At 41.4% G+C, this 26,431-nt stretch overlaps 1 protein-coding gene across 6 annotated transcripts in view; it reads left to right on the top strand.

Annotated features, from left to right (window-relative positions):
* Positions 1-26,431, top strand: part of LOC128031580 (baculoviral IAP repeat-containing protein 6) — a 77,556-nt gene that overhangs the window by 14,032 nt on the left and 37,093 nt on the right. For 2 of the 6 annotated variants that reach the window (XM_052619901.1, XM_052619903.1), the window contains exons 12-60: positions 352-577; positions 828-988; positions 1,095-1,226; positions 1,332-1,463; positions 1,714-1,880; positions 2,200-2,333; positions 2,937-3,098; positions 3,179-3,310; positions 3,457-3,554; positions 3,707-3,854; positions 3,954-4,087; positions 4,184-4,330; positions 4,657-4,844; positions 4,943-5,248; positions 5,487-5,586; positions 5,770-5,984; positions 6,115-6,323; positions 6,842-7,188; positions 7,289-7,508; positions 7,604-7,740; positions 7,817-7,954; positions 8,129-8,259; positions 8,365-8,496; positions 8,610-8,825; positions 9,383-9,566; positions 9,659-9,859; positions 10,246-10,379; positions 10,960-11,119; positions 11,200-11,316; positions 11,699-11,853; positions 11,974-12,100; positions 12,858-12,968; positions 13,161-13,291; positions 13,380-13,507; positions 13,612-14,177; positions 14,873-15,048; positions 15,259-15,355; positions 15,456-15,650; positions 15,756-15,956; positions 16,109-16,388; positions 16,475-16,731; positions 16,932-17,040; positions 17,206-17,430; positions 17,742-18,633; positions 19,299-19,442; positions 21,561-21,690; positions 22,815-22,946; positions 23,108-23,269; positions 23,756-23,929. In XM_052619901.1, coding sequence (XP_052475861.1) covers positions 352-577; positions 828-988; positions 1,095-1,226; positions 1,332-1,463; positions 1,714-1,880; positions 2,200-2,333; positions 2,937-3,098; positions 3,179-3,310; positions 3,457-3,554; positions 3,707-3,854; positions 3,954-4,087; positions 4,184-4,330; positions 4,657-4,844; positions 4,943-5,248; positions 5,487-5,586; positions 5,770-5,984; positions 6,115-6,323; positions 6,842-7,188; positions 7,289-7,508; positions 7,604-7,740; positions 7,817-7,954; positions 8,129-8,259; positions 8,365-8,496; positions 8,610-8,825; positions 9,383-9,566; positions 9,659-9,859; positions 10,246-10,379; positions 10,960-11,119; positions 11,200-11,316; positions 11,699-11,853; positions 11,974-12,100; positions 12,858-12,968; positions 13,161-13,291; positions 13,380-13,507; positions 13,612-14,177; positions 14,873-15,048; positions 15,259-15,355; positions 15,456-15,650; positions 15,756-15,956; positions 16,109-16,388; positions 16,475-16,731; positions 16,932-17,040; positions 17,206-17,430; positions 17,742-18,633; positions 19,299-19,442; positions 21,561-21,690; positions 22,815-22,946; positions 23,108-23,269; positions 23,756-23,929 — 9,300 coding nt within the window. The remainder of the gene's footprint in view (positions 1-351; positions 578-827; positions 989-1,094; positions 1,227-1,331; positions 1,464-1,713; positions 1,881-2,199; positions 2,334-2,936; positions 3,099-3,178; positions 3,311-3,456; positions 3,555-3,706; positions 3,855-3,953; positions 4,088-4,183; positions 4,331-4,656; positions 4,845-4,942; positions 5,249-5,486; positions 5,587-5,769; positions 5,985-6,114; positions 6,324-6,841; positions 7,189-7,288; positions 7,509-7,603; positions 7,741-7,816; positions 7,955-8,128; positions 8,260-8,364; positions 8,497-8,609; positions 8,826-9,382; positions 9,567-9,658; positions 9,860-10,245; positions 10,380-10,959; positions 11,120-11,199; positions 11,317-11,698; positions 11,854-11,973; positions 12,101-12,857; positions 12,969-13,160; positions 13,292-13,379; positions 13,508-13,611; positions 14,178-14,872; positions 15,049-15,258; positions 15,356-15,455; positions 15,651-15,755; positions 15,957-16,108; positions 16,389-16,474; positions 16,732-16,931; positions 17,041-17,205; positions 17,431-17,741; positions 18,634-19,298; positions 19,443-21,560; positions 21,691-22,814; positions 22,947-23,107; positions 23,270-23,755; positions 23,930-26,431) is intronic. The other 4 variants (XM_052619902.1, XM_052619907.1, XM_052619904.1 and 1 more) reach the window with 4 other exon arrangements.

Here is a 26,431-nt window from a genome sequence, read left to right as displayed (position 1 = left end):
CTCAAATGGACCATCGACACTCTATCTACAATCTTAAGAAGTGTCAATAGTCCATTTGAGAGACAGGTGGCAGTAATGCACTTATAAGTCTGCAATCCGCCGTAAAGCAAGAAGAAGAAGATGCATCACAAGCGGTTTAAGAAATCAGTTGGTTCTGCTAAATTGAATTTTGTGTAATTAAAACAGCGGACGTGAACTTTCAAGGAAATGTTCCTCCTGTGGTGTTCTTTGTTCATTGTGTCATCTGATGTTGCATTTTCTCTCTGTGTAAATCACACTAGCAGTAAAATGGTGGTTTGCTTCGTACCTGTGGAAATGTTCATTATAGTAAGCTGTGTGTCTTATTGGCAGGAGTTGACCTCCTAGTGGACCAGCCATTGACGGCAGAGACACTTTCTTCTCTGGTGGAACTAACACGTTTTGAAACGCTGACGCCACGCTTCTCGGCAACCGTGCCCCCGTGCTGGGTGGAGGTGCAGCAGGAACAGCAGCAAAGGCGGCATCCGCAACACCTTCACCAGCAGCACCACGGCGATGCAGCGCAACACACACGCACCTGGAAACTACAGAGTGACAGGTGTGCATTCACAAACAGCCTACATTCTCCCTTAAACAGCATACACCCACCCTCAAAGTATACATGATCATGTATGTATGAAAACAGTTGTAGTTAACTTAGAAATTAAAATTCCCTTGAATTTGCCTTTTTGCATATAAGAGGTCTTTGTACTCTAAAACATCCTGTAAGTTTCAGAACTCAAAACTTTCTCTTTAGTCTAAAAACAGCTTGTGTTGAAGCCAATCTGCCAAATATCTCTCTCTCTCAGCTCCAGCTGGGACGAGCACGTATTCGAGCTGGTCTTGCCCAAAGCCTGCATGGTTGGACATGTGGACTTCAAGTTTGTGCTAAACAGCAGTATTACTAACATCCCACAAATCCAGGTCACACTGCTGAAGAACAAATCACCAGGCCTGGGCAAAGTGAATGGTGAGTCACCCTTAAGCAGAAAAAGTTACCGTAGATTCCATGGGCTTGTTTGGTCCGATTTTATTCCCCAAATTAATCTTTTGTTGCGTAAATCTTTGTACTGCAGAGACAGCAGTGGACAGGCAGATTGTTTTCCCCTTGTCTCATGTCTTGCACTCAAACGGAGAGAAGAATGGACAATCTCACCTGCACGATTTCTCAGAGGACATCCAGTTCATGGACATCGAGGAGTCTGCAGGTAATAGTCCTGATGATTCAAGCTATCTTGACCACCTGAAAACGTTCACCTGTTATGCTAACATCTGTCAGCATTTTTTTAATAATAAATCTCCATCTGTCTCAGGCTCCAGGCTGTGTCCGTTTTTGCAGGAGCACAAAGATGATATCTTGTGTGGGCCGGTGTGGTTGTCCGGTGGACTGGATCTGTCTGGACATGCAGGGATGCTCAGTCTTACAAGTCCCAAACTCCTTAAAGGTTTGCCTGAACTGTGTGTCAGTAGATTAACAGTGAAAAAACACAGCTATAAACAAGTGCAGAAGCGCACAAGTATTTAACAGGCATTAATATGCAACACAAAAAATACTGATTGTACCTTTAAATATTATAGGCATTTAGGTGTTAGTAAATGAGATGTATGCACATTAATACTGATGTCATAGTCTTGAATTCTGTTGTAAATCTCTTATATTTAGAACAAATGAATTCAAATCATTCCACTTTCTAGGCATGGCAGGGGGAAAGTATCGTTCGTTCTTGGTGCACATTAAGGCAGTGAATGATAAGGGTCTTGATGAGAGCTTGAGGCCGGTGGTGCGGATGCCCTCAGCCAAACCTCACAGTAGTAAAACCCATTCGCTCTCATCCCTGCTACAGAGAGCTCAGGCCACAAAGGTACAGTACAAACACTAACTTGAACTGTAACTGACTTTCATGCTTTTTTTTTAAACCAAAGCATGTAATCCTTGGTGTTTGTTCAAGCGGTTTCAAAACACTAATTTCTGCAAGACATTGAGGTCATTGCTCTTGAGTCCTGGTTTGTGGGTGAGATTGAGCTGTATAACTACTGTACAGACTTCTAGTGGCTGTATAGCTGCATTGCTTCATAAAAGAGAGAACTCTTCACTTGGTCTGTGTTCTTCGCACAGAGGTAAAGACCAAATCATGAACCACACGACAGTTCTAATTTTCATAAAATCTCTATGTTTTTAAGGAAAAGGCCTCCACGTCTAAAGCAGATCCTCAGTCTACCCCTAAAAAGCCTGATAACCTGCGGGGCTGTGACTTGCTCCAGGAAGTGTCTGTCACAATTAGGAGATTTAAGAAAACGTCTGTACCAAAAGAACGGTAGGAGTATATACTATAAAGTACCATTCACATATCTGAAGTTGGGAAGAATTTTAATTTTCTGCTCCCCAAAGCTGTATTTGTTTGGTCAAAATTACAGTATATTCTGATATATTAAAAATAACCTTTCTATTTTTAAATATTTTAATATAAATGACATTTCTGTGAAGGCAACACAAAAATTTCCAGCAGCCATTTCCCCAGTCTTCAGTGTCAAATTATCCTTCAGAAATCAATCTAATATGCTGATTTGGTGCTCAAGTTTCTTATAATCAATGTTGAATAACCATAGATCTGCTTAATATTGTTGTGTTGACTGTGATACATTTTTGATAAACAGAAAGTTCAACAGAACAGCATTTGAAAGAAAAAAAAAAAAAAAATGTCTGGTCAAATAAAAGTGTCTCTGTTGTCAGTTTTGATCAATTGAATGCAACCTTGTTGAATAAATATGCATTTCCTTACTGACACTCAAGTGTTTGAACAGTAGTGTATGCATGTGTTAGTTTGCACATTAAGTAAGCAAGTTCAGTGATGCATTTTAAGGAATGCCACGGCCAGTCCATTGTCTGAATGTGCCGTCTATCTGCTTTTATTTTCCAGAGTGCAACGCTGTGCAATGCTTCAGTTTCCTGAGCTCCATGAAAAGTTGCTAAGAGGTTTGTGTAAGCGTGGAGAAGACGGACAGAGCTCAGAACACTGTCAGAGTCTCATTTTGGACATCCTCTGCTGGCTGGCAGGGGTTTACTCCAACGGACCCTGCAGGTAAGGCGTAGCTGCATTTTTAGTCATCCAGTTTTACCTTTTGCCTCTTTTAATGAATTTTATAATCCCTTGTCCTTTAGTTTGAGAGAGGGGAAGGAGGGGCTTTTGACTAAAACTAGGAGACGGCTGACAGACATCATCAAGGCATGTTTCTTTGAGGCTGGACGCAGTGTAGCACATAAATGCTCTCGCTTTCTTGCACTTTGTATTAGGTGAGTTTGCAGCCTCTCTATTTTCTGATCTTCAGTCTTTTTGTAGTCTCATTGCAGAACTAATGAACTAGGCTTTCCCGTTAACGTGCAGATACAGTGCTGTCTTGTTCATTAAGTTTAATGGATAAATGTCTTTCACATTTTAGTACCGGTAAAGGAGACCCCGGTCAGCAGGGTTTTGGCCAGGCTCTGTTTAAAGCTCTTCTGGATAATATGCCTTATTTGCCTGCTGCTGCCACAGGAGGTAATTTTTCTTATAGTTGTAAATGTATAGTGCCTTTTAATATTTGTTATAGTGATGAGACGGTTTCATTCCAAAAATGTAAACTATTTATTAAACAATGCTTAATGTAATTAAATGTGGAATTTTAAAATGCTTGTGTTCCTGTCTTTCAGGATCTGTCTTTTGGTATTTTGTCCTGTTAAATTATGTGAAAGATGAGGACCTGGCAGGCTGCAGTACCTCTTGCGCCTCTCTGCTCACTACTGTCTCTCGGCAGCTGCAGGACCGCCTGACTCCACTTGAGGCACTTTTGCAGACCAGGTCAACTTTTTTAATTTGTTACAAAAAGCTCTTTTGGAGCATGTAGAAGTGATCATTTTAAGGAAATGACATTGCTTTGTCACGGTCATCTCTTTTCAGATATGGTCTGTATGGGTCTCCATTTGACCCAGTGCTGTTTGATCTGGAGGTGAGCGGGTCTTCCTGTAAGAATGCCTTCAGCAGCAGCATTGGGGTCCAGTCGGATGAGATTGACTTGTCTGATATTCTCTCAGGTGTGTCAATGCATTCTTCCCTCATACGCTTTCATTCATCAATAAATATCAAAGTAGGAAAGACAAACATTTAATGGTTTTTGGGTCTAATGTCAGGTAATGGGAAAGTGAACAGCAGTGGGGCGGCAGAGGGCAGTTTTACTGCTCTGACTGGCCTGCTCGAGGTCGAACCCCTGCACTTTACTTGCGTCTCCACCAGTGATGGCACCAGGGTGGAGAGGGATGATGCAAGTATGTTCACCGGTATATATCCCACTTTCCTTTTCCTCTCTTTCACATCTTGTTTGCTTTACAACTAACTGTGTGTCATCATGGACCTCATCTTTTAAAGTGTGGCCACTTGGAGAAACTAGTTTAGCATGAAGCACAGCTCACACAAATGTTACGTTCAAACCAAGCAGCCAAGCGAGCAGCTCCTGAAATCTGCAAAAACTTTTCCACCGTCATGTGAAACTCGATCTGATTTCTATTTAAATTATTGGATTTTGCATGAAATCTTTTGCTGAGCACCAGTAAATGTAAGCACATCTTTAGTGCTAAAGCCTGTCTCCCTTTCCCATCTTCTACAGTGAGCACCTTTGGCGTGACACCCACAGTGACAGGGCTGTCTTCTGGGAACGTTGGTGAAGCATCAACGGCCCTTAGCTCGGCTGCACAGGTGGCCCTGCAGTCTCTGTCTCATGCAATGGTGTCTGCCGAACAGCAGCTTCAAGTTCTTCAGGAGAAGCAGCAACAGCTTCTAAAACTCCAGCAGCAGGTTATAAATGAATACATTCTTTATTCATTTTAATCTTGATGCGTCACGATTAATTCAGTACTTTATGACTTTATGTAAGTGGTTCTCTCATGAAACAGAAGGCGAAGCTGGAGGCCAAACTTCACCAGACCACCTCAGCGGCAGCTGGCGCAGCATCAGGCGTTGTCAACTCGGTGTCATCCAACCCGTCCTCCGCCCCAGGCTTCTTCATCCACCCCTCTGACGTCATCCCGCCCACCCCTAAAACTACACCGCTGTTCATGACGCCTCCTCTCACCCCACCGAATGAGGCAGTGTCTGCGGCTATTAGTGTGGAACTGGCTCAGCTCTTCCCAGGATCTGTGATCGATCCTCCACCTGTCAACCTTTCAGCACAGAATAAAAACACACAGAAAACCAAACCAGTACGTTTTGAAAACCTTGTGCTTGTAAATTCACATTGTTTAAATGATTATTATTATTTAGCAAATATTCTCCAAAATGGATTTTGTGGCAAATTTGAGCACAGTAGCAGAGGCTTGTAGGTAATGTAGCATAAATAATGTGTTATTTTCATGCAAGTGGCCGTGTGTTGTTTATTTACTTTCTGAAGTTGATCTTCGGTTCAGCTAATGTGTGTGCATGTGTGTGTTGTCATTGCAGAACCCCGTAGGAAGTGGCTTGGCATTGGCAATCTCACAGGCCTCTCACTTTCTACAACCTCCACCTCACCAGTCCATAATAATCGAACGAATGCATTCAGGTACTTCACACTTCAGCCCACACACTAGAGCAGTGGTTCCCAACACCAGAAAACTTCCAAGGCAATTGGAATTGTTTGACTTGCATTTTTTTCATCATATTATACAAAATCTAGCATGTTTTGGTGCACATCTTTGGATCGTCTGATCTTTGAGGTAAAGACGGAATGTCTTTTTCTCTGTAGGTGCAAGACGGTTTGTGACTCTAGATTTCGGCCGAGCGGTGTTGCTGACGGATGCACTGATCCCCACATGTGCTGACTTGGCCTCCCTTTCCATCGATATTTGGACTCTTGGGGAGGAGGTGGACGGGAGGCGACTCGTGGTCGCCACAGATATCAGCACGCACTCGCTGATTCTGCACGACTTGCTGCCACCTCCAGTCTGCAGATTCATGAAGGTTTATGCACGTTTATCATATTCTAATGTGTACAGGGCTCATAACAGTTTGTTTTCTATAAGCTTTAATGCAGAAAATATCATTCTTATATTGAGACATCTCTGTCACTCATTTTGTCACCCTCCCCCAGATCACTGTGATTGGTCGATATGGCAGCACTAATGCCCGGGCTAAAATCCCATTGGGTTTTTATTATGGCCACACCTATATCCTGCCATGGGAAAGTGAACTGAAGCTGATGCATGACCCTCTTAGGGGAGAGAGCGACGCTGGCAGTCAGCCAGATCTGGATCAACATTTGTCGATGATGGTGGCCCTACAGGAAGACATTCAGTGCAGGTTAGTGAGGCTTTAAAACTGCCATCGGCATTCATAATTTAGGGTGAGCAAGTTTTATTTATTTTTTTTTTTTTCAGGGGCATGTTGAGTTGAACAAAAGTGACTGTAAAGACATTTTTTTTATGTTACTAAAAAATTATTTCAATGTTCTTTTAAACTTTCTATTCATCAAAGAACCCTAAGAATAAGGAATATCACGGTTGCCACAAAAATAAAATGCCGAAAAACAGTTTGACGAAAATTCTGAAAATTCCAGCTTTGCCATCACCAGAATAAAATATATCTTTAAACATTTCAGAATAGAAAATGTTTATTTTAAATTATGCAGCCTTGGTGAACATAAGACAATTATTCAAAAATATTTAAAAATCTTATGAACCCCAAACTTTTAAATGGTCATGTATTTAGAATTATACTGGAATAAGTGCTAATAATTAAAATATTGCGTTAACATTTTTTATGCGAGTTTTCATTTTGCACAAATGGTATGCTGTATTAAATTTGCTAACCTCTTATAGGTATAATCTGGCCTGTCATCGACTTGAGACACTACTTCAGAACATCGACCTGCCACCTCTTAACAGCGCTAATAATGCACAGTACTTCCTGCGCAAGCCCGATAAAGCCGTTGAGGAGGATTCCCGTGTTTTCTCTGCCTATCAAGACTGCATTCAGCTCCAGCTGCAGCTCAACCTGGCGCACCACGCGGTCCAGAGGTTGCGTGTGTCTCTGGGAGCCACCCGGAAACACCTGCCCGAGAACTATGACCCCAGAGAGCTGGTCCAGAACTCTTCTACCGAGCAGCTCAGAACTATCATCAGATACCTGTTGGACACGCTGCTCAGCCTGCTGCACTGCTGCAATGGTGAGGGAGGCAGCCGCTTTTAAAGTGACATCACGTTTGAAATGACCTTATTCCACTCCTTCAGTTTTAATGAATGAATGTTGCCCACTCTCTTGCGCAGGTCACTCTGTGCCCTCAGTGTTGCAAAACACGTTTCATGCCCAGGCGTGTGAAGAGCTCTTTAAGCAGCTGTGCATCAGTGGAACTCCTAAGATCCGTCTGCATGCGGGTCTGCTGCTGGTGCAGCTGTGTGGAGGCGAGAGGTGGTGGGGCCAATTCCTGTCCAACGTCCTGCAGGAGCTTTACAACTCCGAGCAGCTGCTCATCTTCCCTCAGGACAGGTAACACAAACAACACACTCATACAGAAGTTGGATGACATTATCATAACTATTCCCAAGGATACTCAGACTTATTTATCTGTCTTGTTTCCTCAGGGTATTTATGTTGCTGTCCTGTATCGGCCAGAGATCTTTGGGTAACAGTGGGGTTTTGGAGGGTTTGTTGAACCTTTTGGACACCCTGTTATCCCCTCTGCAACAGACTAGCGCATCACAGCACCGCAGGACAGAAGGTGCGTGTTTGAGAATGAGAATGAGACTTGAGATTGTGCGTTTATGGTTATGTTACAGCTTTGTGTGTGTTTAAAGGCGTGTTGGATATCCCCATGATCAGCTGGGTGGTCATGCTGGTCTCTCGACTACTGGACTATGTGGCGAGTGTTGAAGATGAAGCCACTGCAGCTAAGAAACCTCTGGGGTCTAAAGACAGAGAAAGATCCTTTACAGGTGAGATTCTTTGGCCTGGACAAGCATAAAAACTGGAAAATCCAGTATAAATTTCTTAAAAAAAAAAAAAAAAAAAAATCTGACCCCGAATGTTTGAATGGTAGTGTGCATACTGTATAGAGATGTTACTTCACTGGTAATGTGTCTTTGTTTTCCTCTTTCCAATCACACCAGGAAACCAGTGGAGTTTCATAAACAACAGTCTGCAGTCTCATAACCCGAGCAGATCTGCCAAAGGCAGTAACAGCAGTTTAGATCGTCTATATTCACGCAAGATCCGCAAACAGCTAGTCCACCATAAACAGGTAAATGTGTCTCACACAATCATCCTGTGATCTTATACATCTGAACTTGAAATTTTTCCTCTGTACGTATAGTGTGGATGTTGATCAATTCTCCTTTCATTGCAGCAGTTGAATTTATTGAAAGCCAAACAGAAGGCTTTAGTAGAACAAATCGAGAAAGAGAAAATTCAGAGCAACAAAGGCTCCTCCTACAAGCTGCTGGTGGAACAAGCCAAACTCAAACAAGCCACGTCCAAGGTGAGAATCCAAACTCCTTGTCCCTCAGGGATGGGTGTGGGACAACATTCGATGATAAAAGTAGCCTTTAAACAGATCGTAACACTATCCCTGTGGTTCTTTTTCTTTGGCAGCACTTTAAAGATCTGATCCGTTTGAGGCGGACAGCCGAATGGCCACGCTCCACCTTGGACTCCGAGGCATCGGTGGCAAAAGAGACCCCTGAGGTGGAGCTCCTGCCCTTCACGCTATCTCACGAGCGCTGCATCTGCGTCGTCCAGAAGCTTGCTCTCTTCCTCCTCTCCATGGACTTTACCTGTCACGCAGACCTGCTACTGTTTGTCTGCAAGGTACAACTTACTTTTTGAAATATCGAGGAAAAAGTGTGCTCTTTTTTGGTATACTACCATTCTAAGGTTTTAAGATTTGTGAATAATTTTTTCAAAGAATGCATTTATTTGATCAAAAATACAGTAAAACAACAATACTGTGAAAAACTATCATTATTTAAAGTAACTTTTTTTTTTTAATTTAATACGTTTTGGGAAAAAAATATTTTTTATGATGGAAAAATCAACAGCCATTACTCCAGTCTTCATTGACACATTATGCATTAGAAATCTCTTTAATATTCTTTAGATTTGGCGCTCAATAAACTCTTCTTATTAATATAAATGTAAAAAATGTTAAAAAAAAAATTTTTTTTAGGATTCTATGAACACAAAAATAAAAACATTTATTTTAATAGAAATGCATGTTTTTACTGTAATTTTTGGCCAGCTTAATGCATCCTTGTTAAAAAAATTTTTTATCAATTTCTTAAAAAAACAACAAAAAAAATCAGTCTGACTTCAAATTTTTAGACAATACCTATCTTAAATATTCTAAATCTCATCCATTTGCTCAGGTATTGGCCAGAATAGCAAATGCAACACGACCCACAATCCACCTGTGTGAGGTGGTTTCAGAGCAGCAGCTGGAGAGGTTACTGCTGTTACTGGTGGGAACAGACTTTAACCGCGCGGACATCTCATGGGGCGGAGCCTGGGCCCAGTACTCTCTCACCTGCATGCTGCAGGACATTCTTGCAGGTGCGTGTGATTTAGATGTTCAAAGCAACCCACAGACTGTACACATTTTACATGTCCATGTTTTATATTGAGATGTCGTAATCTGTTTGCAGGAGAGCTATTGTCTCCGGTGTGTGTGGATGGGATGGAGGGGGCAGGGGCTGATGAGGCTGGGGCAGCTTCTTCTTCTGTAGTTGTGGATTGTGATGACTCGCTCCCCCAGCCGACCCCCATCCCACTGGTGGAGACCCTCGATGAGCCTCTGGGACCCGATATCATCGCAGGTACACCCGGGACATCCTCTGTGTTCCAAAGTGCGTTGGTAATCCCGCCCGAATAGCACGTCACCTCACACGGACCCTCACTTTTCTTTTGTTTCTGGTGTTTATTTGTTTGTGTTCCTCTCTTAGATGAGCTGCATGTGTATTTATTGTGTTTGTTTTTTTATAATATGTAATAGTAGTATAATGCAGTGGACAGGAGGTTGGAACAGTGCAGATTATTGTGACTCTACCTATAGCTGCTGGTCATTTTATTACCTTTTTTTACTTTTTCAAAATGGGTCAACAATCTCCTGTTCCGGCGCCCTGTCGGTCTAAGAGGAGTTTGACAGCCGGACGTCCTAAAGAAGGCGGTCTGTGTAGTTGCTTCTCTTGGTGCGCTGCTCTTGCAATATTAAAGGTCTTTTCGTTGCCCAAAGGTGCTCCACCACTGTCATCTTTGGAAAAAGATAAAGACATTGACTTTGACTTGCTACAAGACTTGATGGATGTTGATATTGATCCTTTAGATATTGATTTGGAAAAAGATCCACTCGCTGCCAAGGTTTTTAAGGTATGGACCTCGTTCTCTTTATCTTTCCTTTTCCGTCTTTCAGTATTAGGGGTGTAATGGTTCAAATTTCTCACGGTTCTCTGGTCACATTGCTAAAATATGGACTATATTGATAGCCCATATTAAACTCTTAACCCGTATTTTAACCTCTTGACTTTCTCATACCCATCCGTTTACTCAATTTCTTTTTTAAAAGCTCTTATCACACTTGCTGGAAAATGCAGCTCTTTTGTGTAAAGTCTTAAAGTACAGCAATTTAGCAGCATGGAAAATAACCATAATTACTATTGAAAGTAGACATGCATTATAATTCACACACAACATTTATCCTCAAAGTTGCAAGGTATAAACATGCATAAAGAACTGTGGGACGTGAACTGTGCAATTAACTGATACACCCCTATTTTGCATGCATTATGTAATGAACAACAAGTAGTTAAAGTTTGGTTGTAATATTTAGAGCTGTTTTGCACCAAGCCAATGTTTTAACCACTTTTCCAGTAAAGTTTTTCTCGGAGACGGGTATCTGAGATTGTTTTTGTTTTGTTTTTTGGTTTCTTTTTTATGTCCTCTCTTGCAGCCGATCAGTAGTACCTGGTATGATTACTGGGGTGCTGACTACGGCTCATACAGTTATAACCCCTACACAGGGGGTGTGGGCATACCTGTGTCCAAACCCCCTGCGGCTGCCACCGCAGAGAAGCCTGGATCTCAGAACCTCTCAGTATCTGTGTCTCAGGGTGAGAAGTGCCAAAATAAATCGATAAAATAAAAGCTATAATGAAGTCTGAGCGCTAAAGCACCTTAATTGTTATCCCAGCACTGGACGCTCGACTGGAAGTGGGATTGGAACAGCAGGCGGAGCTCATGCTGAAGATGATGGCAACACTGGAGGCAGACGCAATACTGCAGGCGCTAACATCCACATCTCCTTCTGGTACACACACACACAACATCTGTACAGGGTTCCCACAGTAAAGGAAAATCTGGAAATATAATTTTTTTTTGTTTTGTTTATAAATATTATTTCCAACACTGAAAAAGTTATCATCTTATCTTGAAGAGTGTATAGTGAGTATACATTTTTCAATTTCAGACTCCATTCTAAAACATTTCTTTTTGCAGAAATGGATAATAAGTGAGCTTTACAAAATCTTTAAAAAAAAAAATATTATTAATTTATTTTCTAGTAATTACTTATAATTGTTAAAGTAAATTTCACTGGTCCAAAGGTATGGGAGTCATATTTTTTTGTGTCTTTTTTTTTTTTAGTTTAACTAATCAACCCCTATGGTCTTTTTTTTCCTTTTCTCTTTCAGTGAGCCAGTCTTCAAATGGGACGGATGACTCTCTTTTGCGTGGGTTCCATAGCTCTCCCCCCAGTAGCAGTCTGATGATACAAGCCTCTTCCATCCCCATGTTGAGCACCTGCTTCAACAAACTCTTCTCTTTATTGCAAGTGCATCATGTTCAGGTGCGGGCACAGTATGGGTTTGTCACTTTTTATTTACTGAGTTTGCCCTTAAATCTAAATTCCTGAATAATTTTTTACTCCGTGAAGTTACAGAATCACACCCTCTTTTTCTCTGTCTAGTTGGAGTCTTTGCTGCAGCTGTGGTTGACTCTGAGTTTGAGTTCCTGCTCCGGAGGGTCAGAGGAGAGCGGTACAGACATCTTCCTCTTTAACGCCAGCAGAGTGCCCACAATCCCCCTTAACCAAGGTGTGATATTCAGCAACCGCTAGAACACTTAGATCTGAAGATATTAGCGTATTGTTGAGGAGATTGGACTGTTGATACCCACAGGATCTTAAATTGAATAGTTGGTTTTATGTGTTACTACAACCAAGGATACAGCTAGTAACCTGCTGAAATCATTTTCACACTTTAACAAGTGTCAGTCTCGCTACCCACGTTTACCTAACTCACCAGAAGAATTGGACTGAAAAGTGCTCCAATTCAAAAATACCTTGAACATATGTAAAATGTTTAGAACAATAGTGCTTACTTCCAAGTTTGAAGTTTGTTTGGAACATATATAATGCACTTGAAAACGAATGTGTGAATAGGATTACAGCGTTTAAGATTCATATTAACTGAATTTTCAAAATACGAAATCAGATTAGATTTATTATGATTTATAAAAATGAGTGAACGTAAACATGCCTACTGAAGTGTTGCAGTATTTGGAGCATCTCAAATATTCTGATTAGCTCTACACAAAGAATGTAGTGCCACAACAAAAATAGTAAATAAATTGAGAAAAATGTTAAGAAGTTAAAATGCAATATGCAGTGGAAAAAGATCAATATTTTAAAGAAAAAAATATTTAAAAAAATAAATGCATCAAAAGGTTTATGAAGAAGAGCAATGGTAATGAGTAAAATAAATACAGGTGCGGGTTAGATGGTTCACTTTCTCTCATTAACTTCAGTGTGGATTTTGTAATGCTTATAATTGACTAACTCTTGTCTCTCAGCCTCTATTAGCAGTTTCCTGTCAGTGCTGGCCTGGTACCCCAACACCTCTCTGAGAACATGGTGTCTTGTACTGCACAGTCTCACCCTCATGACTAATATGCCTGCTAGTGGTGAGTATCTGATTGGCCCAGCCCGTCTTTGTTCATCTGGTGTGTTTCTAGAGGCACTCAGACGTGTAGGTGTTCCCACGGGGTGGCCTGCATTTCTGTATGTGGGTTTTCCCGCCAGCTGACTATAGAAGCAAACACTGGTGACACACTTTCAGATTAACCCCGCCGATAATGTGTGTGTTGCATCTGCAGCCTCCAGCAGTGGGATGGGTGTACAGGAGAGCACAGCCCAGCAGATGGTGTCTGACCCCACACTTGTGCACGTGCTTGTGCGTTTCCTATCTGGAGGGAACCCTCATGGCACCAGCCAGCACAGCTCACAGGTATTGTGCTTAATGAAGAGTATGCGCATGACTGGTTTCATAATGATGTATTTGGTAAATGCCTCACTTGTCTTCCTCGCTCTTTCAGGTCGGCCCCACTGCAACACAAGCCTTGCAGGAGTTTTTAACCAGGTTGCAGGTGCACCTGTCCTCCACATGTCCACAGATGTTCAGCGAATTTCTGCTTAAACTGTTGCACATCCTGTCAACGGAGAGGTGGATCATTAATTCACCATTTATGCAATTAAACTGGTGCTTCTTAAACATGTGGTTGTTTTAAATAAGTTTTTGTCTTTTTTTATCATCTTATCTGGTTGTAGGGGTCCATTCCACTCTGGCCAGGGTCCATTAGATGCGCAGGTGAAGCTTTTGGAGTTCACGCTGGAACAAAACTTCGAAGTGGTTTCTGTGACCACCATCTTGGCTGTCATCGAATCGGTCACCTTTTTGGTTCACCACTACATCACTTGCTCAGATAAGGTGGTCTCACGCAGCGGCTCGGACAGCTCTGTGGGTGCCCGTGCCTGTTTCGGGGGCCTGTTCGCCAATATCATTCGCCCTGGCGATGCTAAGGCTGTGTGTGGCGAAACCACAAGAGACCAGCTGATGTTTGACCTCCTGAAGCTGGTCAATGCTTTGGTGATGCTGCCACTGTCAGGCGATCGGGAGTTCAGTGGGAGGCTGCCTCCAGCGGGGGGAGCCACTGACAGCGTGTCGGATGAAGAAAAAGTGTGTGGAAGCAAAGAGTGTGGGGCGGCAGGCACAGCTCAGCACCAGGGACCAGCTGCAGGTGTGGCAGACCTGGTTTTGGCCAATCAGCAGATTATGAGTCAGATCTTGTCGGCATTGGGGCAGTGCAACAGCAGTGCCATGGCCATGATAATCGGTACGTCATCATATTTTCATTCAAAAGTTTGTCGATGCGTTTTTTATTTTTTTTATTATTACCGTATTTTCCGAACTATAAATCACACTTTTTTTCATAGTTTGGCTGGTCCTGCGACTTATTTAGCAAAAATAAGTTGTGACTTATTTAGCAAAATGAATTTGACATGAACCGAGAGAAATGAACCAAGAGAAAACATTACCATCTCCAGCCGTGAGAGGGCGCTCTATGCTGCTGAGTGCTCCTGTAGTCTACACTGAAAACACAGAGCGCCCTCTCGCGGCTGTAGATGGTAATGTTTTCTCTTGGTTCTAAATAAATGCGACTTATAGTCCAGTGCGACTTATGTTTTTTTCCTCATCATGACGTATTTTTGGACTGATGCAACTTTTACTCAGGTGCGACTTATAGTCGGAAATATAAGGTATTTTATTTAACAAGGACAAGACTGTAAGAAGACTGTAGTAATGACTGCTGAAAGTTCAGCTTTGTCATAGAAATAAATTACAATTTTAAATGAATTCAAATTTGAAATCTCACAATATTACTGTATTTTTGATCAATTAAATACCACTTTTGTGTGAATAAGACTTATCTCCAAACCAAAAATCCTACCCTTTTAATTATATTTGTACCTATTATATTGAATTTCATGCATTTCTTCTTTTGCTGATGTGTTTTCTCTCTCGTTTCAGGTGCTAGTGGGCTCCACCTAACCAAACATGAGAACTTTCATGGTGGGTTGGATGCCATCTCGGTGGGCGATGGCCTCTTCACTATCCTGACTACTTTGAGTAAAAGAGCCACATCTGTCCAGGTCATGCTGCAGCCCATTCTCACTTACATGGCCTGTGGGTATATGGGCCGACAGGTGAGACTCACAGACAAACTGAGAGAACACAAACATGGTCTGTTCTAGTATATTGTGGGCTTGAACACACATTGAAATAATTTTCACATTTTAGAGGACAGACATTCAGTATGTAAGGAAGTAATATAAAATTGTAAACGAGCCATCAATGCTTGCTTTGTCATTGTATCATTTCAATGTTCTGTTATTATTATTATTTTTTTTAAACAGGGGTCTCTATCAACATGTCAGCTCTCTGAGCCTTTACTGTGGTTTATTTTGAGAGTACTTGACACCAGCGAGGCTTTGAAGGCCTTCCATGACATGGGTATGTCAAAACTAACACTTTCTAAAGAGTTAAAACTCTGTTTGAGCTGGTCTGTACGTCCTGAATCTTTTTTTTTTTTTGTGTGTGTGTGTGCATTTAGGTGGCGTGCAGCTCATCTGTAACAACATGGTCACCAGCACACGAGCCATCGTGAACACAGCACGCAGTATGGTGTCCACTATCATGAAGTTCCTAGACTCTGGGCCTGGTAAAGCAGCAGACGGCAGCCTGAAAGCACGAGTGCTTACCTCAGAACCAGACAATGCAGAAGGACTGCACAACTTTGCTCCTCTTGGTACAGCAAACATGCTTTATTTTGAGTCATAACCCCATCTTTTCATAAAAACGTCTAAGTAATAAAATTGTATTTATACTCACTGTTGATGCTGTTCCCTTGCAGGCACAATCAACTCTAGCAGTCCCACAGCACAGCCAGCGGAAGTGTTGCTTCAGGCCACACCCCCACATCGCCGGGCCCGTTCTGCCGCTTGGTCCTACATATTCCTTCCTGAAGAAGCCTGGTGTGATCTCACCATCCACCTGCCCGCTGCCGTTCTGCTCAAGGAGATTCACATACAGCCGCACCTGGCATCCCTCGCTAGTGAGTGTGAACACACAATGCAATAATATTGGACCAAAACCCCAGTTGACACAGCAGTATATTATATTTGGCCAATATATGAAGCTTTTTATACTAGAAAGGACTATGCTAAAAGTTGAAGTACTACTAAATGCTTCTCTTTTCTTTCCCAGCATGCCCATCCTCGGTGTCTGTGGAGATCAGCGCAGACGGTGTAAACATGCTTCCCCTGTCGTCCCCAGTCATCACTAGTGGTCTCACGTATATTAAATTCCAGCTGGTAAAGGCAGAGGTGGCGTCTGCCGTGTGTTTGAGGTTGCATCGGCCGCGGGACGCCAGCACACTGGGCCTCTCTCAGATTAAACTACTGGGCCTGACTGCTTTCGGAAACACTTCCTCGGCCACTGTTAACAATCCTTTCCTGCCGTCTGAGGACCAGGTCTCCAAAACCAGGTATTGGAAAACATTTTTAACATCTTATTTCCCGTTTCAAGCCTCGATCTGTTATAATATCTACATTTCTTCTCTTTCTTTCTCAGTATTGGCTGGTTACGGTTGCTGCATCATTGCTTGACTCATGTTTCTGATCTGGAGGCCATGATGGCCAGTGCTGCCGCTCCCACAGCAAACCTCCTGCAGACCTGCGCCGCCCTCCTTATGTCCCCGTACTGCGGCATGCACTCGCCCAACATTGAGGCGGTGCTCGTGAAAATCGGCCTGCAGTCCACACGCATAGGCCTCAAACTCATTGACATCTTGTTGCGCAACTGTGCTGCTTCCGGCACCGATTTGGCCAGTAAGACTATAAAGATTTTAATAAAGATTGTTTCTCATTAATGCTTGACTGCTGTATTTGAATGCCAAGCAGTATTAACCTGATTTGTGTGTCGTGTAAATTCAGAGAGTCTACGTTCAAACCAGTTTCTCCACTTTAATGATCCGCATCATGATTTTGTTGGACTCTCCTTTTAACTCTTTGGTGGTTTTTTGTTGTAGATCTGAACAGCCCGCTGCTCTTCGGGAGGTTAAATGGCCTGTCATCAGACTCAACTATAGACATTCTCTACCAGCTGGGCACCACTCAGGACCCCGGTACCAAAGACAGGTCTGTGCCCTTCATCATAACGTAAAATTAAATCCTAAAGCTTCCAAATGGAGCTTGTTTTCCCAAAGCATAACTTCTGCTATAACTTCATAACCTTTGTTAACGGTAACACACACATTTTTGTGGTTCTTGATGTCCTGGGTTATGTTTGTGATTGTGTTGTAGGATCCAGGCTCTGCTACAGTGGGTATATGATTCGTCCCGGATTGCTGCCCTGAAGCAGAGTTCTCCGTCAAGCTCTGTGGGTTCGAGTGCTCCACCCTCACGGGAATATGGTTTGCTAATGCCATCCCCATCACATCTGCACTGCGTGGCCTCCGTCTTATGGCATAGTTATGAGTTGCCCGTTGACTACGACTTGCCCGGACTGCTCAACGGAGAGCTTTTCGAGTGAGTCCGCACTGATAAAATAAACATTTTTTTGTCTTGTGTACAAGGTACATTTTGGTGCGGGAAAGGCTTGAGAGTACATATTCTGCTTTTCCTTTCCCACACGCTTCTATATTTCATTCTCTCTTTAGGTATGAATACATTGTTTACCGATTAGAACAAAGTGAAACAGCCTTCACTGTGTACATGGTGCAAATAAAACCGCATCTTAAACACAAACAGTTCGGAGCCTTATTAAATCTTGAAGCTGTTTTTAGGCGACCTGAACTATTAATTTTAGCGCTGCTTGTCTTTTTCTCCATATCTTGCAGGTTGTTGTACAGCTGGTCCATGTCTTTGCCCTCTAACATTGTTTTAAAGAAGGCTGTGGACAGCTTGCTTTGTTCAATGTGCCATATCCACCCTAGTTACTTTTCTCTGCTCATGTCCTGGATGGGTATAGTGGCGCCCCCTGTTGCCCAGACAAGTGCACAGCGCCGAATGGCAATGACAGACGACGGCAAGAAGCAGCATGACTTGAACAGTGCTGCCTCCCTCACAGATGACTCTAAACATGCTCGGGCACCGGTAGCTGTGCCCGTCTCCCTCTCAGAGTGCCAGTTGGTGACCTTAGCAGCTGCGTCCCAGTCTCCAGGTGCCATCCAGCAGCTGTTGGACTCTGGTCTGCCGTCCCTGCTTGTTCGCAGCTTAGCTGACCTTTGCTGCAACCTGTTGGTCAGTGCAGACCTTCCCTTGCCTGCTGGATTCTCTGGACAGGCAGAGAGACGGCCGTACTCACACAACCAACCCTTTTCATCCTCGACAAACAGACCGCCACTGTCTCCTGAGCTGGCGGCGCCCGTATTGCGGTTTCTAACAGAAGTTGGAAACAGTCACACCATGAAGGACTGGTTGGGTGGGCCAGAAGTGAACCCACTCTGGACAGCACTGTTGTTTCTCCTGTGCCACTGTAGTGCCAGTGGGGCTGCTAATGCCAGTGCAAGCAATGGCAGCAGCAGCAGGATTTTTGGACACCGTGCATCACCCAGCACGTCACATGCCAGCACCGCACCTCACACCTCAGGGGCGTCTTATTCAGTGCAATCAATGAGCCGCAGCAGTGGACTCACCACACAGCAAAGGACAGCCATTGAGAATGCAACAGTGGCTTTCTTCCTGCAATGCATTTCCTGCCATCCAAACAACCAGAGGCTCATGGCACAGGTTTGTTTGTGGTGCTTTTTTGAGTGTTGTTTGGTCTTTTTCATAGACCGAGAAAAAAGTGTACAAAATTATAATTATATATTATCCATATATAAATAATTATATATTATCTATTTATATATATATATATATATATTTATTTATTTTATTTTTTTTCTAAAAATATTTGGAATTAACTTCTAGCCTTCTACCTTAATAAAATTATCTTTAGGTCATGACGTTTGCATTATTTTAATATTACATCATATTTCTGTTTATTGTTATAATATATAACTGTTTAATATATATTATACTTTTATTAAGTTTAAACTAAAATACAGAAAATAAAATTATCGTTTTAAAATAAAAATGTTATAATTTCTGTACGGTAATTACAGTAAAATTATTTCAGCTATTCTAAATTAAATTATTCTCAAAAAAGTTAAAGTAGTTTGTTCTCTAATTAATCAGTGATTCCAAGATTAACGTCAAGAAGTATATATTCATATTATAAGAATGTTAATAATAGTAGAATTTCTATATTATTAATTATGTAGTCAATCTAATTTATTTGTATAATGCTTTTCACATTTTTGCCTTAGTTCATCTTTACAAGTTTTACGGCTGGGTGGTATAGCGATATATAACAGGGATACAAGTGAACTGTTTTTTCTTTGTTTGTAAAGGTGCTGTGTGAGCTGTTTCAGTCAGCTCCTCAGCGAGGAAACGTTCCGGTCTCAGGGAACATCTCTGGATTTATACGTCGGCTCTTCCTACAACTCATGCTTGAAGACGAGAAAGTTACTGTCTTCCTTCAGTCTCCCTGTCCGGTAGGTTATCTCACACACACGCAATCTATGCTTTGAAAATCTCTCAAAAGCTGAAACTTTGCTGTTCTAAGTGGTTATTTTATTTCATATAGAAGTTGTTTTGGTTGGTTAGTCCGTTAAATTATTTATTACTGTTGCTATAAAGCTCAGAAAAGCCTCTTCACTTACAAGGAAAATTACCCTGACCTTTACATCATCTCAGAGGGATTTAAACCTGCACTGCCCCTGACTACGGTTCTTTTCATGGCAAAGTCTGTTGTTATTGTTGGAGACCACTAGGGGGCAGATTTATCCTCAAATCCTTCTTAATCATGCAGTCCACACAAATTGGTGCATGTTAGGAGTACCTGTAAAAAGTTATTTGGCTGGAGAAAATATCTAGTTTAATGGGAAACTATTAGTAATTTGGGAAAATCGCCCTTGCTTTTCTGTCTGGTGCCGCTAGAAGCACAGCAATTACACATTTAACATAATCTTAATGCTGGAGGACATAACCAGCTTTCCCCTTACGTGACACATAGAGTAATGCTTCTCCTCTGACTGCCAAACCGGAACCAAGCCAAATCGTAAAGACGCAAGACATCTTTTTTTAGCCCAAAGAGTCATTCAGCTGGTCGATCCTCCAGTAAATTATGGTGGGACTGTGTGCGTTTTAGGTCAGATTAATCATTTGGCTTTTACAGAGAGTCCCAAAAGAGAGGCTCTTAAAAGTTAATGTTTACACGTTAGATCAGGCCAAAGTGAGTGATCCGGGTGTCCTCTCAAAGGCATGGACGTCATTTTACCCTTTCCGATGCACCTTTAACTCCACCTTCAGTGGAAATGAAGATGTCTAGATCCGCCATGTGGAAAGTGGGAATCTTCAGAGATGCGTATATTTTTATATTATGATTTTTTTTTTCTCTGCAGGACTTGTCAAATGCCATTGCTTTGAAATTTCTTTTTTTGCTTTTCCCTATAGCTGTAGTTAAAATAAAACTGATATCATGATCATTATCAATAAACAGTCAAAAGACATTTAAAGCCCTGTTTGTACAGGATTAGTATTACCAGGTGGCCTTTGGAATAATTGCGGAGGTTGTCAGTGATCTTAGTCCTGTGTGAATTGGCCGTGTCTGAAATTGGTAAGTTAAAATTTCCCCCGCAAATGACCTACCATATATTTTGCCAAACACCAAGGTCCTGTGATAATATTAGTCCCGTGTGAATTGGCATTTCTGTGATTTGGCCAGCATTTGGTGGGTCATGTATCATTTTTTGAGGTTTTTGTTTCCTGTGGGGCTTTTTATCCATCTTTCGTGAAGAATGGAGCAAAATCACACAAGGTCCCCAGATAATGCTAATCCCGAATTAGCGAATACGGCTGACGACAATTTGAAATCTCTTAAAAACACAGAGTTGTAAGAAAAAATAAAATATGGATTCTTTTTTCACAATAAAGAGAACTAGAGATTACTCACAAGATTGGTTGCAGAATTATCTAGCTTGCGTGGTTGTGAGTCGGCACGGCTCCAGCGCGGATGAATCTAATGTTTTGAAGAGTATGTGTGGCAGTCAGTCACCACACCGGTTTGGACATTTACAGTACTGCGCAATCACAGTTTCTAGCCTACATCATATTAAATATAACCCAAATAAGAATTTTCGCCATATATCGCCATCTGAACAAGTAACAAGTCTGCCACGTTTAATCTGACATACTGAGGAAAAAAGCATTAGCATAAATCTTACTACCAATAGTGATTTAAATACCAATCAAATATTTTTGAATAAGGAAAGCAATAACTGCCATGGCATGCTTTGCATGTGCTGCACTTTATTTGTACCATTTTGTTTTATTGGTTTATTTATTAGAATTTAAAGATAATAACAATATTGTGATATCTGATTTTAGTTCTTGAAAACGAAAAAAAGGAGTGCTTAAAGTCCTGGAATTTCATTTAGCAGTTTCTGTACGAACCCTGTGGAATATTTTTTGAGCAATAAGATAAGTGATTAGTCACGAAGCTGAGAAATGCGAGAATGCAAAAGAATTGTGTAGGTGCATTTTAATGAGAAATTGAAGCTCTAATATCTCAAGACCATCTGTTTTTGTGTTTCTCTCTTTCTCTGCTATAGCTGTATAAAGGGCGCATTAATGCCACCAGTCATGTGATCCAGCACCCCATGTACGGTGCAGGGCACAAGTTTCGCAAACTGCATCTGCCCATCTCAACCACACTGTCTGAAGTATTGGACCGTGTCTCAGGTATGAAAACTGTAATACACTACCGCTCAAGCGTTTGGGGTCAGTAAGATTCAATTATTTTAAAAGAAATTTATACTTTTATTCAGTGAAGAGGGATTAAGTGGATCAAGAATGTCAGTAGATGTTAATTTAGTAAAATTCCTATTTCAAATAATGCTGTTCATTAAAGAAAGTATAATGTTTACAACATTGATTATAATAAGAAATGTTTCTTGAGCACTAACTCAGCACCATGTGCAGTTTTCACAACATTTTTGAACAAATAAATGCAGGCTTGGTGAGCAACTTTCAAATATATTTAAAAATCTTACTTTGGAATGATGTGTATGTTGATTCTCTTGATTTGTTTCTTTAATCTTAATTAGTGAATATTAATTGCAGCTACATAACGGAATAGAGATGTTTACTTATTGGAAAAAAACATAATTGAAGGCTACTTGAGATTTACTTTAAGTCAAGTAGCTAAATTAGTACAAGTAATTGTGCACATTTCACTGGTATTGGTTTCAAAATTTGATGTGCAACTATGCAAAGCTGTCTACAAAATCAAACACATTTGATTGTGTATAGTTAACACCAGTTTAGCCAAAATACTAGAAACAGCATGTCCAGCAGTCTTATTTTAAATGCACCATGTGGCAGTCTATCAGATGAATTAGGTCCAGCTTCTGCCATATCTTCAGACTTTCAAGGTCTGATGAACGAAGCATGTAGGGCTGGGTCTGTCATGTGGCATGGCCATCAGCATGTATGTGTGATAAATGGCTTCTCTCCAGAGACCTTGTGTGTGTGGCAGATATAGGCTTTCTGTTCTCAGAAGATGGCGAGACTCTCAGTATATATGTAGGGTGTCTCGTATCTCATGCTCCAATCACTTCCACTGATGGAAGACCCGCACAGGAAGCGCAGCATGTTGTTATCTTTATGAATTGGTGTGTCTTCTCAGGCATATTACATTTTTACAATAAATAATTCAGATTAGCAGTTAAGCTGACATGTACATCGATGCATATGTCTCTTAAGGGAAATTTATTTTTAGAGCCCCCAGGCTGATTGAAGAACGCACATACACACTGTGAAATAACATTTAAAGATCTTACTTTTTTTTTTTTTTCACCCTTCAGACACGCCCAGCATCACGGCCAAACTGATCAATGAACAGAAGGAGGATAAAGAGAAGAAAAACCATGAGGAAAAAGAAAAGATGAAGGCCGATAATGGTTTCCAAGATAACTACAGTGTTGTTGTTGCCTCAGGTACAGTTTAACCCAGTCTACTCACTGACATGGTGAGAAGAGATTTATAATATATTCCCTGGAGGTTAACAATCTATGCTGTTCTAACAAACTAACACTGAGATCATTGACCTTTGATCTAGTTTACCCATGTTGCGTCTCGTTTTCATGCATTGTTTCAGGTCTGAAGTCTCAGTCGAAGAGGGCCTTGTCCACTCCTCCCCGTCCCCCGTCCCGACGAGGGCGTGTCCTCAGTGACAAGCTTGCAGCTTCCTCAGGAGTTGATCCGTCTGCCAAAACCATCAGCGTGCCCGTCTTCCACCTCTGTCACAAACTACTGCCGGGTACAAACACACACACTCTCGTTCTGTCATGTGCTCACATTCTGTCCGATCCTCTCGCCCACTCTGTACTCTTCTGCGTTCCCCCTCATCTCTCACCCTTCGCTCCTCCATACAGATTAGGATGAGAGTAGAGGTCACCTCAGTGCATGTCCCTGTCTGCCTGCCACTTCACCTCACTGCATTTATTCAGAGATGCAGAGAGTCTGATGAATGTCAGTTTTAAAGCTGTGTTCTTTGTTCTCGTCTCTCGTTGTCTCATCCTCTTACATGTAAAGAGTTTTTCAGTACTTTAGGAGTCAAGTGTTTAGTTCCTATTTCACTAGTGTCACCAAATTGTTTTTTTTTTTTTTTTTTTTTTTTTTGCGAACAGATTTCTATTTCACTCACCTGCCTTTCTGTTGAAAAAATCTTATTCAAAAAAGTGATTTATTAATCAGTTGATAAATGCTTTAATAAACTCAATGACTGAAAACCTTTTCTCTCCAGGTCAGCCATTGCCGCCGGAGATGACCTTGGCCCAGCTGCTGACATTGCTGTATGAGCGCAAACTTCCTCAGGGATACCGCTCCATTGACCTGACGGTCAAACTGGGGTCAAAGGTCATCTCAGACCCAGGCCTCTCCAAGACCGATTCCTTCAAAAGACTCCGTACTGAGAAAGGTATGCAGACATCTCATGCATAGACATGTGCAGATAGATAGATATACATAATTTAATTATATAAATATTTAAATATATTTCAGCAAATTTTGTATGCATATATAACATTTTAGATAAAGTTTTTTGTTTGATGATCTGTTGCAACAATCTAGTTGTAACATTTGGATCTGGTGTAGAAACAGTATTTGCTTTTAGTGAGTACAAAAAAGTGATTTAACACTGTAAAGTTGCCACATTGTGCCTTGTGGAGACACTGTGCCGGGGTGTTATACAGGACTGAACTATGAGCTCTCAAGCTGTTGAATTTTCATCTGGAGGTGGAGATCTGGCACTGTTTGTTTACTTTGCTCCACTGGCTTTTCTGAGCACACAGCGTTTGTTTGTTTATTTGTTTGGCTCCGTAAGAAGTCTTGGAGCAGCCTGCATTTGATGGCACCCGTAGAGTCTGGCATCAGAAGTTTTCAGTTTAGTGATGGTGCCTGGGGGACTCGCCCCACCTTCCGGCTAATTGGCCGTCTTAGCAGAGTCAAATCACTGTTGGCGTACCAGACTCTGCTTCTTTCCACACACTTTCCTCTCACACCCCTCCGTGGAGGAGCTGAAAGGTTGTTCACCAGCCCAGGGATAATTCTCTCCTCTCTGCCTGGAGTCTGTCCATCTTTCTGTGGAGGAAGTGTTTGGAAGATATTCCAGCCACAGGCAGTGTTCTGAACCATTGCCGCTTGTTACTGGGATATGCCATCAACCTGTTGGCAATGAGTTTGTTCCTGGACACAGACACCAGACTTGCAAAAAAGTAGGTTTTCCGAGGGACCGTTTATATGTCAGCGTTTTCAGCCAAAAAGCTTTGGACTGTTTGTTTGCACGACAATGACGTTTTGGTGACTGAAAACGAATATTTTTGAATACAGGTTTTGAAAATGCCACCATTGCCGTTTCCGTGTAAACACCCAAAATGGGAATCTTTGAAAATGTGACGTCATGCACATGCGTAGTACGTGTTAGGTATGTAGACATGCGCAGTACGTGTTGAGTATAAAGGCAAGCGCAAATAAGCAGACACAACCATGGTGGAGTACACCAGTGCTGAGTTTGCTTACACTTCTTCAGCAAAGTGTGGATTTATTTCACCAATATTACAAACAACAGCGGAGATTCATCATATCTTCACTTCCCTACAGGTTCTGTTTATTAACAAGGTGACAGCGCCAACTACTGGCCTGGCATACGTAAAAGTGTTTTTGGACATTTTCGCGGAAATGTGGAAACACGAATAGTTTTGAAAACGTTGTCGTGTATACGTGAAACTTTTTAAAAACACAAGGGGAAAAAAAATTCATCATTCATCATTGTTATGTAAACGTAGCCTGAGACTTGCAGGTGTGTTATGAAATTAAGATCAAATGCGTCCAAATAACTTCCCTGTAGCGATTGGATTGTGGTGTAGTGTATTTCACAGCTGCTTTGTTCATCTCTCCAGTAAGAGTTTTTGGCTTCCGTCTGCTGTTTCGTTGCACTGATCTCAACATCAAAGACACAAAAATCTCTGATTCAGAACCAACCAACTGAAATAACAACATCAGTTTAAAAGAAAAAAGACTTTTACCGTCCCCAGAGCTTAAATTCATGAGTAGTCTGTAAATACTTGTTCTTTCTCAGTCTCACACCTATTTTGTTGTTGGCCTTCACAGAGACAAGACTGAGCAGACTAACATCCTCTCTAGGAAGGTGCATCTATCTCTAAATTAAACCTCTGGAAAGCACCACCTCTGTAAATACAGCTAAAACAAAACTTCAGTTTTTTTTTTTCAGTTTTTTTTTTCAGGGCTGTAGAAGTTAAACTTGCTCAAAGATCATAGTGATGACTGGTTTCTGAGTGAATTTACTTCTCAGGCATTGTTTTTCAGTGAATCCAGTAAATCATTCAATTGATTTATTAGCAAGTTATTTAAAAAATATATATATCCAGTAATACTGCATGATTGGAAGGATCATGGAAAAAAATTGGTCAAAAAGTTTTGCATTTTAATAATTACAAAAAAATAGTGATTTATTCTTGTGATGGTAAAGTTGAATTTTCAGCAGTTTTACTCTGGTCTTCAGTGTCACATGACCCTTCATTGATTATTTTAGTATGATTCAGTGCTCAAGAATTAAAGTTATTACCGTATTTTCCGGACTATAAGTATTTTGGCTAAACTGGTGACTTATTTATCAAAATTAATTTGAAATGAACCAAGAGAAATTAACCAAGAGCCCTCTCGCGGCTGGAGACGGTAATGTTTTCTCTTGGTTCTTGGTTCTAAATAAATGTGACTTATAGTCCAGTGCGACTTATGTTTTTTTCCTCATCATTACGTATTTTTGGAATAAAAATATTTCGACTTATACTCAGGTGCGACTTATAGTCCGAAAAATACGGTAATTCATAAAAAATAAACTACCCAATGCTTTGAAAGAATTACAAAGCATTAGATGTCTATGAAGAATGTAACAGGAGCT

The sequence above is a fragment of the Carassius gibelio genome, chromosome A17 (genome assembly GCF_023724105.1).
Source record: "Carassius gibelio isolate Cgi1373 ecotype wild population from Czech Republic chromosome A17, carGib1.2-hapl.c, whole genome shotgun sequence".
Taxonomy (NCBI): domain Eukaryota; kingdom Metazoa; phylum Chordata; class Actinopteri; order Cypriniformes; family Cyprinidae; genus Carassius; species Carassius gibelio.
This window is presented reverse-complemented; position numbering and strand designations above follow the sequence as displayed.